General features: G+C 40.1%; 1 protein-coding gene across 1 annotated transcript in view; it reads left to right on the top strand.

Moving 5' to 3' along the window:
• Positions 1 to 20,218, top strand: part of LOC122804987 (unconventional myosin-X-like) — a 2,302,513-nt gene that overhangs the window by 368,139 nt on the left and 1,914,156 nt on the right. The window contains exon 10 of the mRNA XM_044075233.1: positions 18,277 to 18,343. Coding sequence (XP_043931168.1) covers positions 18,277 to 18,343 — 67 coding nt within the window. The remainder of the gene's footprint in view (positions 1 to 18,276; positions 18,344 to 20,218) is intronic.

Genomic DNA, 20,218 nt, shown 5'->3' with positions numbered 1-20,218 from the left:
AGTAATACTTTCAGACCACTTCATCAGCTGCACTGTGGTGCAAAGGAAGGTTCATGCATAGTTTATAGCAATAATTCATAACAGCATTTAATGCCATGTTTATCTGTGTAACTATAACCAATTGCATCTTTTTTCTAGGTGCCCCATCTATCTTGAGTATGCAAGAAAGTTTACAGTGTCTGCTGTATTTATAATTTGATTGGCAAGGTATATTGTAACAAAAATATTCCTACACAAGTTCATCACCAAAACCAAACATATCCACTGCAACAGCACATCAAGCTGAAGTTTACAACACAATAATTGTTCCCATGTTGATGACACAATGTAAGGACAGTGGTACAAAGTTGCAAAGTGTACTAGTAGGCCCCACCCCACAGTAGATGCATAACTCCATAAATAGTAACACTAGCTCTCATGTTCAACTCCAAAGATGACCTAACATTACAACCTGAAAGGGAGGGACCATATAGCTGAACACCATCTTGTGAACCATAATACTAGATTCAGCAAGATAACACGAGTCTCATGCTGTGACACCTGTATAATGGGGTGACAGAAAAAGACACGCCACCGCTTAGCTCCAGAGACGCAAGGCCTCTGCTGTCCAGCAGCAGATTTGCCATGACATTGTTCAGGCTCATTCCACTGCCACAGAGAATCTGGTAAAGAAGATAAGAGTACTGCAGGGTATAAGTAAAGAATTTTTATCAGTACATGGGAACAGTGGAGGGTAGTGACAATGCCATGATGATCCTCAGTGACCATGCCATGATGATCCTCATGTGCACTTTAGTGACACACACAACATCTGTATCCATGTCCATCTCCATGTGCACACTGGTGAAAATTTACCATACTCAAATAGGAAACAAATCATGACCTGGACAGGGAAATATCCACACACGAGGGGACCAATTAAAGCCACACAGCATGCGATTCTCAAGGTAGTGCTATAACCACTCCAGGTGACATAACACAAAAGAAAACAGTTAAGACTTGGCCTTCATCAACATGTGGTACAACCTCATAGTCTGTCCTGCAGCACTGTCATCTCAGTGTCTGGAAGTTCCCTTGTATCCAGCTTGTTGCTAAGCATCAAGCTCTCACCAGCACTTTTTCAGTATTTTTTTATTTTATTTTTTATTTTATTTTTTTTATTATTCTACATCTCCTTACTATCCTACCCCTCTTACATTTAAAATAAATTAGAAAGAATAACTTAGAATGCTCTTATTTTGAATGTATATTTTGCTTCATTGTTCAGTTAAGTGTTTTGTAACCTGTGTTTTGGAGCTTTTCTCCCCGGGCCTCCGCTGAAAATGGACATGCATCCAGTCGGATCCTCCCGGTCAACAAATGTAAAATAAATAAAATAAAATAAAAAAAAATAAAATAAGTGATAATTCAATAAAGGTCTAAAAATGTACACATGCTGTATTCTACAAGGGTTACTGCATTTTTGAAATTTTGTTTCCACTGCATACCTTTTTCCTGGCCTCTTACATATACTGAGAATATGCTTTTCTTTTCATCTTCTGTTGCTTAGTTACAGGGTCATACTGAAATGTATATGCATAATATTATTACTAATTTATTTTTACTGACTGGATAGATTTTTCCTGAGTCCTTTGATATTTTACTGTGAAGCCCACAAGTGCTAACAGTTGTGACTTGGAACTTAGGCACTGATTAATGTGTACCAAGTAGAATCCTTTAGTCCATAGAAATTCATTACAAGGTGTTTTGGGCATAATTGCATTAGTAGGCCAGTTTTTTGGAAGAGGGGATGGTCATAAGTTATTCTCTTACACCACTGTTGATCATGGTGCAGCTAACTACCAGGGTATTAGAGAGCTGTGTGGGGAAGAAGGAAGAATGATGAGTCAAAACCTGCTAACCACTGTTGGAGGATATATCTTGGGAACACATAACCATCCATGAACCTTTATTAGAAACTGGAGACCGAAAGAGAAGTCAAAGCCCAAATGTGAGAGGGGTGCCCGAGGAGCTGTGAGTAACATCCTCTCATTGCACTCCTGTTGTATTTGTTTCCTGTCTTCACCAGGGAAATAAAGCTGCACAAGTGAGCCCTGAATTTGCACACCAACCATGATGGGCATACGTATTTTCCCTACCTGCAATGTCTAGCACTCAAACCATTTAAGCAAAAATGTCTGTAGTAGAAATCCTTAAAATGTTCCAAAAAAGTAGTAACTTTTGTGAAATAAAGCATGTGTACAATATTGACATATTTCTTGCTACTTTTACTACAATTGAAGAAAATCTAGGAATTCTGTCCCCTAGTATGACAAATAGACTCCTCTCCCTGCTTTTAATAAAAATGCAAAACATGTCGCCACTGATTCTAAGACTACTGCTTTAGAGTCCAACAAAACTTTAGGGAGGAACATATTTCTAGGCGTAGATGGAAACGCCAGTCACTTAGGCTGTAGACAACTAAAGAAATGTGCATATAAAACAATTTGTGCTCAGTGCCATTAGAACAAGCCAAATTTGAAGATTTAAGGGAGTGAACGTGGGGACGTCTTTGTTTTTTCCTAAAGCTTAACAGTGTACAGCCTTTAGAGATTTGTGCAACTGCAGAGTTGCCAACACCGACATCTTTTATAAATATTTTCCTACCTTGTTACAGACATTTCGATAATTAAGCAGTCTGTGTCATTCACTGAATTATTAGAATATATATTTTGTGATACCACTAACTGCAGGATATGCTTTGAAGAATAAGTGTTTGTGTGTTTGAGTGAGAATGTCTGGGGCGCAACAGTAGACTGGTCATGTATTCACTGTAGCTGCCAGCCCCCAAGTTTTTTTTGAGAATGACAGTGAACACAGTTTGTCCAGAATTGTAGAACACACTGTGCATATTAGTTTACATGCTGCCTGTCTGTTTTTTAATGATTTTGCAGCGCACTATGAGGGTACAACAGAGGTTCACAGGTAAATACGAGGCCATCGCTTTGTAAACTATTACCAGCCTAGCCAATAACCAGAGGTCAGAATCAAGCTCTGTACCTTGTATCTATGAGGTTAAGACTTTAACCATTATACCAACCTTCCCTAGATGGTATAGCCTCATACCTTGTTTGGTATTTTGAGAGTTCTTTATGCAGTCATGTAAAAGACATAAGAAACAAGTAAATGTGTATATAAACCATTGTCCTCAGAGTGTTTTCCTTGTTACTTTTGAAGAGCCTTGTGCCTAATAGTTAGACACAGTGGTGGTTGTCGACCACCGTGGCTGACTGAAGCATAAAGTATTTATTCAAACAGAAGAACAGTAAGTACTTTCATGAGAAAGCTGCTTCTTCAAACCATATAAAACGCAGCTTATTGCAACTCATTTAACTCATTCCCTCCAGTACAGCTCTTTTGAGTGTGTACCTTTAACTCCCAGTGGGTGTGGCATGAGCCTTTAAAAAAATGAAGTTATCTTACAGTTCTAACCAGTCATTGACAAAGGTTAAATGTCAATGCAGTTGTGTTTGCCATCAAGAATGCTTCGATAAAATATTCTGATGGCTTGTATGTAGCATGGTTTTCTAATTATTGATGCAAATATGAGCAAGCGATATTTGACGCCTAGAGATGCAGTAGGAAGTAACTGCAGAAATGCCTGGAGACCCACTCCGCTGTAATGAGTTTAAAGGAGGCAAATAAACCTATGACTAGAAAGCCATGTATGAGTAAGGGGAACATATTTTCTTGTTGTCTATAATGATTTGGATCCTTTTAAGGGTAGTCTCTCTTGGTTTTGCAGTATTATTGAGTGTTATCTTCTGGCCTTTCTTCATCTGTCTCTCCTCTTAACCACCGCTACGTGTCTGTCCTTGGACACCCCACTTTCCACCCAGCCTCAAGTGAAAGCTTTTGGAAGGTGTTTTACTTATTTGCCTAGTAAAGGCAGGTGACATCCCCTTGTGATTTTAATTTTGTACTGGAAAAAATTGCACAGGTTCCTTTTGAAACTGCTCATGAGGCTGGTTTGAGGTTTTTTCTATTTTTGAGGCTGATTTGAAGTTCTTGTCTTGGAAAACATTGTTCATAATTACTCAGACTTCTGCAAGAACAACATCTAAATTACAAGTTATTATGGTGAGTTGTCCCTATCTTATTTCCACAACTAAACCCCAACTTCTGTACAGTAATAAATTTGGTAACTCTGAGTAAATCCTTCCTTGATGCCTAGGAGAGTGTCAGAGTTTACATTAAGGCAGGCTATTTATCTCCCCGTTTTCTCTCCAGAAACTGAACATAAGGGAGTGAGAGAGTTTTTAGAAACACTGGATGCCCATTGGCAACTCTGTTACTATATTGAGATGACAAGAACCTTCAGGATTTCTTAACTGTGTATTTTTTCCTTATGAAGGTAGGAAAAAGGGACAATTGGTGTCAAAATGGACAGTTTCTAAAGGATTGTTTCATGCTATTACATTTTGTCCTCATCATAACAAGACATTTCAAGGCAAAGCCGGGGCCCCACAATACCAGTATTTTTTGGCTACGTCTGTGGCATTATGGAAAAAGGGTTGTGCTCTAGAAATACACTACAGGCAGCAGCTCGGATATCTCTACACACTTTTACCAAGCACTACAGACCTGAATTCTTCCTGTAGGTCCAGGACAGACTTTGCTAGAATGGTTTGCCAGGGACTCCTGGACTCTGATCCTTCTCTAGCCACCCTTTCTTTCTAAGCTCTAATATTCTTCCCATATAACAGAGGATATTGTGACAATGATCTATTCAAACCTCTACTGGCACATTAGGTTTATTTCCTCAGCTGTTCTTTTTATCACTCACTGTTACGTAGGGATTTGTTCTCCCTGTTCTAACTTACTTTTGGGGTGATTGGCTCCAAAAGATATTGTATCATTTGAACAGGAAAGAAAAAAAAAATGCTTTATGCTTTTTAAATGATATATAAAAATCAATGTATACCAAGATTTTATATTCCTTGTTCTGAAGGAGGTATGGGCCTCCTCAAAACTGATTACATGTATAGATCTGCAATCACAGGTCTGCATACATATCTGCTGACCTCACCACATCCAAACATAGTTTTAAAATATGAAGAGAGCAAATCTAAGATGACTTTCACTGCTTAGTTTAGCAGAAGCATATCAGTGTCAAATGGGAATAGAAACCAAACTAGAAATAGACAAAAATCAGGCAGTAACTGAATGTGCAAAAAAATAATAATTAAACAAAGACCTTAACCATTATGCCGATCGATTGAGAAGGCAAGAAATATTGAAAAAGCATAAGTATAGTTGCAAGCACAGAAAACTCCTGGGACAGCCTCATGTTGATCAGGATCTGATGCAGGAATGGTTAAGGAGAGGTGAATTTAAACCAAAAGATGAAAGGTTAATATTAGCAGCCCAGGATAGAGGACTATGTAAGCGGTTTACAAAATCCTTTGAACATGTTTGCAAAACAGACAAATGCAGGTTCTGTAAAACAGAACTGGAAACAATTACACATCTTTTTGCTGGATGTGTTACACTAATGGCAGAGGGCCTGTATACTGAAAGGCATAATAATGTATCAAGGCAGTTGCATTGGGTATTGTGCAAACATTGCAATATTAAAGTAGCTGAGAAGCAGTGGAAACATGAGCCACAAATCATTCTAGAGAATGATTCTATCACATGCAATTACCCATTACCAACAGTTCAAAACATAGATGCAAGAAAACCAGATATAGTAGTCTATGAAAAGAAGAAAAAAGTAGCATTGATCATTGAAATTGCTACAACCAGTGATCACAGTTTCATACGTACAGAGAGACAGTCATAAAATACCAGGATTTGGATTCCAGTATGGCCACTGACAACTAAACAAGTATTAAGCTGCTGCTCCTAAATCCAAAAGAAAATCTACTACAAAGCAACATCATCCTATATGTAAAACAAAAATCCTTCATAACTCTTGCAGCTACAACATCTAAGAAGCAAGGAAATAGCTTTATCTCATAATAGAAAGCTAAGCATAAACTTTTAAAAAGTACCTTTTGAGTCAACAGGGTACTTGAAACGGCAACCTCGTGACAGGGCCTTAAAGAAAATTCAAAAAGTAAAGGAAAAGTCATGATGGCTAACACCCAGGATTAAAGTAAGGAACTAATGGAAATACAAACTACTAAAACAAAGTTAACTACAATTGTGACTCCAGAAAATGACACAGCAAGCAAGAGACAACGTCTAAGGCACAACAAGAACCTACTAAAGTATCTTTGAGAGCAAAAAATGACGATACATACTTGGTTGAAAACATAAAACCAGCCTTACAACCACTCCAAAATGACGTAGGTGTATTTGGAGAAAAAAATTAGCTCTGTGAGAACAAACATTGAGCAAATCTCGGCTATACTAACTTTGAATGAAGCTAAGGCAGAGGAGAAAACCACAGCAATCAAAGCTTTAAAGTCTATAATTAAAACCAACGAACAGGCCATAAAAGAATTCCATTTAAAATTGATTGATCTTGAAGAAAGAATCTGGAGAAACAACGTAATTATAAGAGGGGTACCTGAAGTTTTTGACCAAACCCAAATGAATGCAGTAATAGAGATTGTTGAAGCAACGGTTGAAAATAAGAACATAGCAAAAGAAATGACCATTGAACGTGCACACAGATCTCTTTGGAAAACTCAGGATGCAACTACACCAAGACAAATCTGTTAAAATACTCAATGCATCACACAGCTCTATGATCCTAACGGCAGCCAAACAGAAAAGAAACTTAACATGGAGAGGACATCAAATAAGTATTATACAAGATCTCTCCCTTCCCGTCAAGCAAGAACATCAAGCATTAGCGCCCTTCTGTTCTTAACCTAATAAAAAAAAATCCATTTTCAAATTTGGTATCCGGCAAAACTCTCTCTGTTATAAAGATCAAAAATACCTTCCTTGTACAAAACAAATCAGAGGAAAAAAACATTTTCATCAAAGCTTTCAGAGAATTGCCTGAAGAAAAGAAATAATACAGAACTGTAACCGGCAAGCAAAAGCCACAACCAGAACTCATCATTCATGTTTTAAGGTAAGGCTAAATAACCACTAAAGTGTACATACTGCATATGCTGAATATATTGGTTCCTGCAAACCTACTACAACAATGCTGATTCAAGCTGCAAAAGAAACCGATAACTCCTCACATATTTATTAATGCAGACTGTCAATTACCCCATGTCAAATAAAGGCCACATACTTGAAATGCTACAACCAATCTCTGTATCTCAAATTATTTTAGTTGTACTAGCATTAAACTTACCCGCAGTGGTGGAGCTGCAGTAGCATTGTCGCCTCACAGTAAGACGCTGTCCGGTTCGATTCTCAGCAAGAGCGTCTTCTCTGTGGAGACATGCGTGAATGAGCGTACCTTCGTTGAAGGTTGTGCGTCAGGCGTGGCAAGCCGGTACGTAAAAATCAACTGCCAATCATTAGCGGACCGGAGTTCCGCTGTGGCGACCCCTAACTGGGAAAAGCCGAAAGACTGGCATTAAACCTGAAATCAAGAACTAACCCGTTTACACATCAGGATTACATAACTGCATATACTATTAAGTCCAAAACAATGCTGGCATTCGCTAGGTAAGTGCATCTCTCCCATAGCAAACGAATAACAATGATGCAAGATATGAATCGCTACGGTCATTTTTAGCTGCAGAATGTATCTTGCTTTGGTTATAGAGTTTAATTGTTGCTTAGATCTCTGTTGAAATTATTGTCTCACTGTTCTGAGACTGATCTGCAAATATACAGAGCTGAGTATATTTTTTTGGTTTTAAAGTTAGTTTGTACTGTTAGTTGTTGCTTAGATCTCTATTGAAACTGTTTTCTCCCACCCTCCCTGTTGAAACTGTTTTGTCCCACCCTCCCTATTTTTGGTTTGTAGTTTAAATTTGGTGGCTTTTGCATTTGCCCGCCCCACTGTAGATTTGATCTGGGACACTCCCCCAGTCCCATCTCTCTACCACATTCTACCTAATAAACTTTCTGCACGTGCTTTTAGTCCTTTTTAATTTAAGTGCATTTTTTAAATTGTGTTTGGTCTAATATTGCTACATACTCAAGTGTACTAGCTTGCACTGCATGTGAATTGTTTTTACTACTGTTTTTGCTACTTTTCTGTAAAAAAAAAAAAAAAAAAAAAAAAAAAAAAACTGTAAGCCTGTTTCCTACCTTTCCTGTAACTAGTGTTCCAGATACAGATTTGCTGTATCCAGGACTGTATGTAAGCTTTTAAGCTCCCCCAAGCCTTTCTGTGTTGGAGTGAAGCCTTCTATCAGTGGGAGTGGTAAGCACTGGGTAACCTGTCTAACACATAAGGAGTGGTTCTGGCCCAGAAATTGTAGTTATTGGCCGTTTGGGCAATCTCTTCCATCTCTCTCAACTTTCTGATTTGAAAGCCTGCATTTGCACTTGTTTCTGTCCTGTAACTCGTCTAGTGCAGATACAGATTCTTAGTTTTAGCACTTAAATTTGCTTATTCATGCTCAGCACTTGTTTAGAACTTGTAAGCAGTAAATAAGCTACTAATTACTATGACACTCAATCTTCCTCATTACCTAGAGGTAAACTGTTTTTGTACTTACTTAGAGAAAAGCAGCTCTTGTACTCGCTTTCCTCACTTTAGAGGAAAACAGTTTTGTATTCAGGCATGTCCAAGGGTCAGCTCCCAGTGTTCTCCTATCTATCTGATGAATCTGGGCATCTTGAGGCAATGTAGAAATTGGCTTATGTACACTGGAAAATCCTTTCCTCCTACCATCCAACACTACAACCTGTGAGATTTGCACTTATCTAGCCAAACTGGAGGTAAAGCTCTCTTCAAACAAGACTGAACTTGACAGTCATGAGGAGAAGGTAAACATTTGCACCACACCACACTCATCACATAGTCTCACTAAATCTACACCACCAAAATCCACACATAGTAACACAAAAACATTTGCGGAGGCTCTCAATAATAATCTGTCTAAGCAACAGAGACCTCCAAAGCAGAAACGCAAGCAACCTCCATCCCCCAACACAACCCAAATGAGACACAGCCCACAGACTCAGTGTGCCATTCAACCACAGCCAATAAGGCAAAACAACGTACCCAACACACTAGTCATAGCTGACTCTATAGTCAGGCACACTGACATCCCACTCACCAGGCTAAACAAGGAGAAGGTTACTGTCAGCTGCCTGTCTGTTGCCAAGATCCGCCACATAACCCACGCACTCAGTTCACTCCAACAAGTACAAGTATGACTCTGTCATTGTCCATGTTGGTGTGAATGACCTGAGACATACCTAACTGGACTACATGGAGAGACATGGAAGAGATCTCCGATCTTGTAGCCCAGGCAGGTATGACCCTAGCCCTGAGTAGCATTCTGCCATCGCCCAAAATGATATCGCAGTACAAGGACAAAATGATTGACTTCAACAATTGGCTGAGCTTCTGGTGTCATTCTAAGGGGATCCAGTATCTGTCTGCTTGGGATGACATGGTCGACAGACCATGAAGCTTTGCCACAGAAGGCCTGCACCTGTCGCCCCTGGGATTCCGGATACTGGCTAAGGCTCTTGCTGCCCCTATAGTGCCTTTTTTAGGCAAGGCTCAAATAACAAATTCACCACCATAACAGGAACAGGCAAGCAAAAACTGAGGGTAATGCTACTCAGTGCTAGAAGTCTAAATCTCAAAATGCATTCACTCGAGGCACTCCTTAAAATGAAGAACATCGATATCTGTGCAATGACTGAGACCTGGTTCAAGGCTCCAGAGAGCACCCCTGCACTACCAGGCTATAACTCAAACCACACTTTTCGGCCATGTAACCTGGACCGAAACACCAAAGGCAGAGGTGTGTCCATATTCATTAAGGATATCCACACTTCCAAGCTAGTTGCTCAGCATAATGCATCCAAGGTTATCCAAGTGCAACTAACTCTGGGCAAAACTGCAATCCAAATTGTAGCTTGCTACAGATCCCCCACCATGCCCCAGGATTCCCACTCCTCTTTTCTTGATGTACTGGAAAATATTGGGGTTCAACCAAACACCCTAATAATGGGCGACTTCAACTACCATACCATTAACTGGGAAAACTACTTGTGTACCAACTCTTTAGCTCAACGCTTTCTGGAATTCATAAACTCCAATGCCCTGGATCAACTTGTCCACACCCCCAACAGGGGCAACAATATCCTAGTCCTAGTCATTACCAACATGAGTGACCAGTGTTCCAGACCTGAAGTCAACTCCTCGTTGGTCCGATCCGACCATAAGCTAATCACCCTTGAGATCACATCCCGCCCCCACCCCCCATTAAGGAAAGAACAGTAAAAAATTTCTCCAAAGCCAACTTCATGCTTCTTAAGACAGAAGTGGTGAACTTCATGACACCCATGCAGTTGGACGATACAGTTACAACTGCTGAATCCTACACAAATGCACTCTATAAGCACTTACACGAGTGCATGGATAGTGCTATCCCAAACAGAACCAAGACGCTATCCTCCAAAAAAAGGAAGCCAATCTGGTGGTCCCCTGCCATAAACAAACTGTACAACAGAAGGAAGAAACTGTTGCAAAAGAGAGTAAAATCCCATGAGTGGAGGAGCTCCCTGGTCAGCCTCAGTAAGAAGCTGAGATCCCTTATAAGATCCTCCAAAGCTAGCTATGAAAACAAAATCACCACTAATTCCAAGGACAACCACAAAGCATTCTGTAGCTATGTCAAGAATCTCTATGGCAACACCCAGATCTGCTCTGAGTTACAGCACAAAGACATGAAAATTACAGAACCAACTGATATTGCCAACATCCTGGCAGATAGGTTCAGTGCTAACTTTACCCCCCTCTCACCCCCTAAAGGGCCCATATCTATACAGGAAGAATGCAGAGTCCCTGTAATCACAACTACGCAGGTAAAAGCTGTACTCTCTAAAGCCAAAAACACAGCATCCATGGGACCGGACAACATCCCAGGCTGCATTTTACACGAACTTCAGAACTGGCTCCCCACTTAAGTACCTTGTTCAATAATAGCCTATCATCAGGCTTTGTGCCCACTGAATAGCGCACATCAACAGTTATCCCACTCCACAAAGGGGGAGCTACCACTGATCCCAGGAACTATTGACCTATTAGCCTGACGAGCCTGGTCTGCAAAGTCATGGAATGTATCATCATGGAACTCATAAACAAAGACATTGGCAACCTCCAAACTCTGGATCCCACCCAGTTCGGGTTTGTGAAAAGCAGATCATGCCTTCTGAACCTGATCGACTTCTTTGAGGCAGTCACCAAAGCTGTAGATGAGGGTAAGGTGGTTCACACAGCGTATCTTGACCTCGCTAAGGCTTTCGACACCATCCCCCATTCTGGAATTATAGCTAAACTCACTAAACTAGGTATAAATTCCTACGTCACAAGATGAGTTGCCAACTGGCTCACTGACAGAACCCACACTGTAAAAGTTGCAGACTCCAAATCTGTCTACAAAGCAGTGACAAGTGGAGTACCACAGGATTCCGTCCTGGGACCTCTCCTGTTTGGTATCTACTTCTCTGAAGTCCAGGCTAACACAGAAGGCCTCTGACTAACGAAGATCGCAGATGACTGCAAACTAGGAGCCATAGTCAAGTCCCCAAATGATGTGGGCATCCTACAGAGGGGCCTCGCTGAGACAGATGCCTTATGTCAGAGCCATGGCCTCAAGCTCAATGCCAAAAAGTGCAGCGTCATCCCCTTTGGGTAAAAACTCTGTACCCATGAACTACCACATAGGCAGCAGTCACATTAACACCGAAAGTGTGATAAGAAACCTTGGGACCCAGGTGGGGACAGTAGTCTCTCCTTCGATAGTCACATCGCCTCAGTAGTCAGGAATTCTTCTACGTGGCACACCTCATCATAAAAGGGTTCTCATCCAGGAAAAAAGAGGTCATTGTTCCCCTCTACTTGACACTCATTAGACCCATTATAGAGTAAAACACCCTTTTTGGAATGTACCTCACAAGACATCTGCAGCAGCTGGAAAAGCTACAGAAGTACCTCACAAAGGAGGATTACTGGCCTCAAACATGCTTTACACTGACCGCCTCAAAAAAACTCCAGCTTTACTCCGTAGCATATCGCCTACTCCGAGGTGATCTCTGCCTAACATATAAAGCTATGTCAAACCCAGAGCTGTTGGACATGCTACACCTAAAGAAATCCCAATCCCTCTGAGCTGCATACTCTAGGGACCTAAACCTTGTCACCTTGTCAATAAACAGGACATGCTGGAGGGATAGATTCCTGTCCCAGAGACTTCCCATACTCTGGAACAGGCTACCCATCTATATCAAGCAAAGTGCTTCATTAGCACTCTTCAAAAAAAAATCTTGATGAGTGGATGGGAAATGGGAAATACACCCCGGGGATCACTTCTGTGTCTCTGCTTGACAGTGGCATAAGAAAATAACTTTCTTGGGTGGCGTAAACCAGGGAACCTTGTTGGCTAGGCTTACGTAGGCCCTTGGGCCGATAGCCTAATACCTACCTATGAACTAACCTTGTTTTGCTGGTCTGTAGAGCTGTCTGAATGAGCGGAAGACCAGAAGCAGGACTCTCTCAAACCAAGGCAGTGATGGGAGGTCAAAGACAACTTCCCTTGGAGGTCAGGAGCCACAAAGCACTGCTGTGAGCTGCAGGGTTTAATGTATGGTATACAAATCAACTGGATTCAACGCAATAGTGTAACCTCATAAAGAAAGACTTGTAAGGTAATAAACAAAAATCAAGCAAACTTCAATAATGCAGCTCTAAAGACTCAACTAATGAAGTTCTAATAAGTTAAATGAACCCTAAAGGGTATTCTGTCAAAACGGAAGTTACAGTATTATAAAACCTTTATGTACTGCATAACAGTGTGAACAGACAATGCTAGCATAACTGTATCTATTATCGGAGTTACCTGAAGGATAGCACTGTCTTGCAATTAACAAAGACTTTAAAGATTTCATTTTAATTTCATTTTTGACTGCAAGCAAGGTTGGCAAAGCTTTTATATGCCTAAGCAAATCTCTGAAACCGTCTTCAGTATAGGAAGTTACATTAAAATTCAGCATGAAGTTTTAAAGTCTGTTTAAAATAATTGTTAATTTGATGGTTTGTATATATGTTGTTTTTCACTACTATAGCTGTGTTAGGTAAGTTTAACAAATTTTAACATAACTACCTGCAGCCTATAACAAAATACTTTAAAAATAACACAAATGAACAGAACAAAACCAACTATAAAAGGGGTAACAAACCCAACAACGACATTTTCCTAAATCCTAAAGGGAAACTAGACGCTGAAACTATAACTAATGCAGGTAAATACAAACTGTAAACACAAGTATATAACGATGTTTGCGCACAAAGGATAAAACACTAATATCACGAGACACAAATATAAACTACTATCTGGAAAAAATACTATTTCAGCTATACTCAGTCTCAAAATACCAAAAAAATATTAACATCAATGGAAAAGGCCCTCTCCAAATTCCTGTGGCACCCTAAAACAACAAGAATAAGCTACCAAAAACTCACAATAACAAAAATAAAAGGTTTGGATCTCCCAGATTTTAATCTGTACTACCTTATCATAAAAACAAACCGGTTAATTGAAAAATCAGAATATGATAGTATAAAGAGATCTGGTACCCAATATGGGTTAAAATATGGGCATATCTACTTTACTCCAAAAATATAAACCCCAAAGCTACCCCTTTTCTTCATCCCAAACAAAAGTTTTTTTAGCAAATTGCACCCAATAATTAAAAATGAAATTATAGCTTTCCAATCTCTGTTTACCTCCATCAGTCTGCAGAACTCGCTAATTTTGCTACAACTTATACACATGAACCTGAATATCAAGTTAAACAACAAAATGATAGATCTCAAACCATTCCCATTAAAGACTTTAACAGTATGGCAACTTACAACACAAGGAAGAAACACTTGGAAACTTAAGAACACAATTGAAGACGCCAGGCAGATGCAATTATATTCTTCCACAAATGCTATCACTAGTAAAGCTAAAATACAAATTTTCTTCATTAATAATCTTTCCTCTATTAAAAATCTATTTTTCCCCTACACTTGAAGAAAGTGAAAATGAACTAAATGCCATTGGTTGTCTAATGATATCAAGAAATTCATGAAACATGGGGATAATGCCTGGATATTGTGGAAACAAAAGCACACCTTTTCAATAGAAAACAAACCAAAATAGCAACTAACACGATTATAGCCTTCTAGTGAAGGAATAAAAGTATGTCTGCCTCTGACAACTCCAAACACTTCTGAGAAGAGCTAAAGTACTTAACTAGTCAAGTCACTAGTTACTTCTTTCTATAAGCTCCCTACTCAACTTTATGAACCGCCCAGCTGGGGTATATAAATCATTTCTCATCTTCGCCATTCAGTCTGTTACCAACTCATTTCCTGCCTCAAACTCTTCCACTGACCTTTCTTCAGGTGCTAACCCCCTCTGCCTTAATTGTATCCGCAAGCAGACTACATAGCCATAGGCAAAAAGTGTCGAGGGGGAGCGCATTCAGCCAACCTCTATCACTCTTTACTGCATACTTTATTTTAAAAGCCGGTACTGCATTTGCAGTTAGACCTGAGCATTGTAGCACTCCACGCGCATCACAAGTAGTTTGCTAGAATTTAAAAGTAGAAAAGACTTTTTAGCCGAAACCTGATCCCTGTAGTGCCCAATGCAGGATATAAACTTTTTTCTTTTTACTAAAATGAGGGGAAGGAAGGTCAGAGGTAGGATGCAGAAATGGGACCTGATTGGATTGGGCAAGAAGATGGGGGGCATGTATATCTAACCACCTGTTTGGTGTGCCAAGAAAAGGAGTGGATTTTTTTCACTAGCACAGGGCACTGGTTGAGGAACACTCTTCCTCCCCCTTTTCTAATAGTCATTTATGCCAGGGTGTGGATATTTTCTTTTCTTCTAGCACATTCCTTGCTGGCAGGGCTGTAGCCTCACTGCTTCTAAGTCAAGAAAGCTCATAGTTTGGCACCTTTGTCTCGGACTTTATGCTGTCCTCCTCAAACTATACAGTGGCTAGGTACATAGAAGGTACAGAAGCTTTCGAAGCTAACCAGTTGTCCAGTCCTTTTTACGGTATGTCCCAAAAAGCTTAAGCTACTGCAACAGTGCTGTGTTAGAACATCTACTGTTATGGTACGTTTACTTACACAACTGCTCTTTTGGAGTACAAGCATGTTAAAACATTTGCTTAAGTTATAAGTTGAGGATTGGTATATATCAACTTCCATTAATTGTTGAGTGTTTATGTGGATGCAGTGGAGTCTCTTTTGATTTTACTTTTTTTTCATCATCCTAATGTGTGCTTACATTAGTGTTTGAGGTTGTTCGTCTGAAATCTGTCTGGCTTAACAGAGAACTGATGAGCTTCACTGGTCACATCTTGTCGATAAAATGAAAGCTTAAAAGCTGAAGCTGCAGCAAATGTCAGTTGATAACATTTTCTCCTGTAAATGTGGCTTCAGAGAAAAGGGTTATTTAGAGAGTCGTGCCATTTTTCTGTAGTCCTTATCAAATTCCACCATACCAGTTTACTACTCTGTGACTAGTAAGTATCCCTTTTAAAGTAAAAGGGAGGTTAAATTAATGCCCCCCCCCCCCCAAGTCTTTTCTTAAGAAAGCTACCTTTACTAGCTTTTGTTAATATGGGTGTGGTTTAAACTGAAATGTGTTGATTAATGGCTTCAGTAAATTATTAAATACTTGTAAACTGTGGGAATGGTGGTCAGTGTTAATGTTGATGTCTTATGTGAAGAGCTAAAATTACATGATCCAGTCCAGTGGAGTAATTATGGGCAAATATCTTCATGACTGATCTGTAATATGCCATTAAACATGAACAGAAAGCGCACCTGCAAAACTCTTTACACTTTTATCAGCATTACATGTACAAACTTAGAGCATCTGTTTTATAGGACTTTTTACACTTTGTATTAATGCGATAAGTATTTGCATGAGTTTAGAGTCAAGACTTTTAGCTTTCTGGTGTCTGCCACTTCAAATGTTTATTCGACGAAAAAAAATTATTTTTTTTACAGTGCCCTTAATTTGTTTACAAGGGGTCTCCTAGAGCTGCGGTGGTGCAGCGGTAGTGTTGTTGCCTCATAGCAAGAGGTTCTCCTGTTTGATTCTCGGCGCAAGCGCCTTCTGTGTGGAGTCTGCATGTCCTCCCCGCGGTTGAGTGGTGTTCAAAAGACATGCATTGAATGGGTGTGCCTTCATTGAAGGTTGGGCGTCGAGCTGGCACCTCGGCACCCGTAAAAAATCTGCCAATCATTAGTGGACCGGAGTTCCGCTGTGGCGACCCCTAACCGGGAAAAGCCGAAAGAACAACTTCAGAAGTGCTCATCCATCATCTGTAAATAGTGCTGTGGTAAGGGTTGGGTGAGCAGGATTCAGGTGTCAACTTCTAGGGGAGCCTAATGCTGAAAAAGTGCTTGACAGTATACAAGCTGTCATAAAGGAATCATAATTACAGTTGCTTAATAGACAGTTAAGGAATCATAAATCTTTTGCTTAATAGAAGCTTATAAATATCCTGTGTTTAATGGTGGTTCTTCAAACAAAACCAGACTGGACAATTTACAAGCTGTCTGTTAAGTGGTGGAAACCAAGTTGCCATTAAATGATGGCAAAAAGTGATTACGTATAGACATGGGGGGTGGGGACAACAAATGGGAGTGCTGGCCAAGGCATGAAATTCACTTGCTACATCTTTGTTTGTGGCAGGACAGATGGTTACATCTAGTCTGTGTAGAGGACAGGAAGAAGAGGGATACTGAGAACAAACAATGCATTTTTTGCACATTCTGGTTGCAAATATATTTTTTTAATTTAATACAGTTATATGCAGTGGTGGTGCTGCGGTAGCGTTGTCGCCTCACAGTAAGACATTGTCCTGTTCAATTCTCAGCTAAAGCGTCTTCTTTGTGGAGATATGCGTGAATGGGCATACCTTCATTTAAGGTTGTACGTCGGGGCTGGCAACTCGGTAGGCAAAAATCTACTGCCAATCATTAGCGGACCGGAGTTCTGCTGTGGTGACCCCTAACCGGGAAAAGCCGAAAGATGCAACATATGTTTCTGATAATTTGTTCATAGGTGATTGACTAGCCTATCCAGCCCCAACAGGGCTTTTTAAACCTTGACATATTTTCTCATATGTAAATAAGAGAAATTACTCTGGGATCTGTAGTTGTATTTAGGTGGCAGACCATTTACAAACTCCTCTGTCCAATAGAAGATTGGTGTAAATCCAGAGGTAAATTTTTGATTTCCCATCAGTTGTTTCAAGTAGTATTTAAATAGGGTGAGGGATGAACTCTGCTTCACATTGATGGGGAGCCTGTTCCAATGTTTTTGAGACGCATTTGTCCCTCCAGCATGCTCTCTTCATTACAGATGAGGTTTAGGTCCTTGGATCAGGTGCTTCTAATGCAGTTAGACTTATTGATGTGGCACAATTCCCTTAGTACTTGATCAGATGATGCCTTATAAGCCAGGCATAGATCATCTCTCTAGGAAACCAAGTATAAAAATAAGGCTTTGAGGCAGTCTGCTTATTCCATGTTGTTTCTGCCTTGTATTATTGTTAGGAACCTCCGTGGGCATTCCAGTTGTTGCATATGCTTGGTAAGATGCATACTGAAGGGAACAATGTATGCTATGACTTGATCTAAGAAGGGCAGAATATAGTGGGATAATGACATATTTGGACCAGGTTGCTATGTCCTTGTTGATGAGTTGCACAATATAGAATGATTTCCCTACAACAGTAGACACCTGGTGGTCAAAGTTATTTCTAAGTGGTAAGAATTTGTATGTTAAGGTAAATAAATGAAAGATTAGTTGCAGCATCTGACATCTTTTGTCAAGTACATATTCCTCAATTTTGTTTGATAAATTTTAACCTTTGTCCAGTTTCTCGTGATTTTGTTTTAATTAAACCTGTGAGTTGCTGGGATTTGAATGAAGCTGAAAATTGCAGTGTGGATTTGTTTATGATTCAGTAGTTTTATTCAGGCATACATTTTGTCACCAACTGCCATCATATGAAGTAAGCTTGGCTTATTGTGTAGTTATTTTACAATCGTTCATGTTTATAGTTAACAAAACCTGAGAAAATGGCTTTCTTGCCTCTTTACAGAGAAGGAATAAACTGGGAAGCCATTGACTGGATGGACAATGCCGAATGTCTAGACCTTGTGGAAAAGGTAAGAGTATTTTCAACTTCACCTCAACCATAGCTCAGCCCATTGTTTGAAGGCTTCAGAACTTCCTCCTTCTCTGTGCCATGCATTTACTTTTAAAATGAAAGTTAAGTTGATTTGATGCCTTTTTGGGAATGGCACCTAATTTGAGCAGTCTTTAAAAAAAAAAAAAAAAAAAAAAAAAATTGGTAAGGGCTTGGCTGATGAGCTGCTTTCTGTGGAGATGTTTGATTATGTATCATTTGCATATGACATAATTTAATAAACATGCTTTAAGCTTGAATGAGTTATCACCCAAGATATAGGCAAAAATACATTAACAGAAAACAAGCCGTTTTAGCATTTTTTTCATTTAAATATGCAATACAACTCCTATATTTCCTTTACTACTATCAGATCATTAAAAAGTTGCTGAATTCCTGCCTTCTCTTAAACCTCACTCCTCCTCTTGAACATTATTATGCATGTTTTCCCACAGTTTCCCTTTAATTCTAGGTAATTTGCTCCTTCTCTTTTCTAGTGTTCCCTCTTCCAGTTCTTTTATCTCTTTTATAATTATCGGTACCTCAAACACAGTTGGTGTTGACTTAGATTTCCATTTTCTAGTAATTGCTTTTTTTTGGCAGCCACCAGAATTAAACTTAACATGGCCTTACGATGTCAAGGCAATTCAGATCCTTTGTCCTAGCTCAAAATAATCATTTCCTTACTTACACCCAGGAATGGCAAGTGCCATTGTGGAAGACAATTTCCACACATAGCCACGGCCAGTGTCTGTTTTGTTTAGGCCCTAATCACAGCCATAAGTCTTGCTCTATACGTCAGGCATTTGTTCCCAAAACTCTGTGTAGCCGTCTTCACTCTATTTTCCTGTAGAATCAAAGACTTAAGAGGGTAGTGAGTGACATTATGGAGGATACATCAGGCTGTTCTGCTGAGCCTGCAAAGAAGGCCACGATACTCAGACCTGTAGCTTCACCTGCACCACCCATTCTGGACGTGCCTGTCGAGGCCAGTGAAAACCTTGAGGCCCATTTGGAATTTGGCTCTGATTCCTTGCTGGGAACTGGAGCAGAAGCCGTCAGGGAGTCTGCCACTGCCATGTGCTAGGAGGTGTTGCAGATGTCCATTTTGGACAAGCAGGGGGAACCTAGGCTCATTATTTCAGAAGGCCCCCCCAAGGTATTCCTCAGATCTTAGTTCAGGAGGAAGTGCTGACAACTGTTACAGAAACCAGGCCTAGCTCAGGTCCCTACACCTTCCATAAGGTTGCTGTACCCCTTAAAAAGAAACAAAAAAAACAACCTCTCCTAGCTACTCAGGAACCTCTGCCTGACTGCCAGGCCTTCCCACAGGTATTATTTAATGCCTTTAATGGTCTGCAGCCTCCCACTGGTGTTTCCCTTTCTAGACTGCCTTCTACTACCCCTCAGAAAAGGTTTAGGGAGCAAATTTTATCTGAGGATGAGAATTCTTCAGAGGATGAGTTTTTGTCATACTCTGCCCAAATTTCTTCCCCTCTGGAGTATGCGTCACTTGAGGAGGAGTCCAGTGGAACTGAGTCTCCTGGTGAAGACGTCACCTTTGGGGAAACTATTGCTCATATGAGGGAGTTTTTCAAGTGGGACTGCTCAGAGTTTACTGATGGGCAGAGGCGATACTATGATTTACTCCAAATGGATTCACCTTCTCCCTCTGCTGTGCCACCATATCTGCCAGCCCTTCTGGATGCTAGTCCAGACTCCCATCCTCCGGCCCCCAAGCAGCCATACAGATACAGGCTCTTTAAAGTTTCCAGAGGACTGCAAATCCTTTATAAATGCCCTACTGCAGACACAGTAGTAGTTTCTGTAGCTACTGATAAGCCATCCAGACTTT

Source organism: Protopterus annectens, chromosome 6.part0, assembly GCF_019279795.1.
Source record: "Protopterus annectens isolate FY-2018-M chromosome 6.part0, PAN1.0, whole genome shotgun sequence".
In the NCBI taxonomy this organism is placed as follows: domain Eukaryota; kingdom Metazoa; phylum Chordata; order Ceratodontiformes; family Protopteridae; genus Protopterus; species Protopterus annectens.
This window is presented reverse-complemented; position numbering and strand designations above follow the sequence as displayed.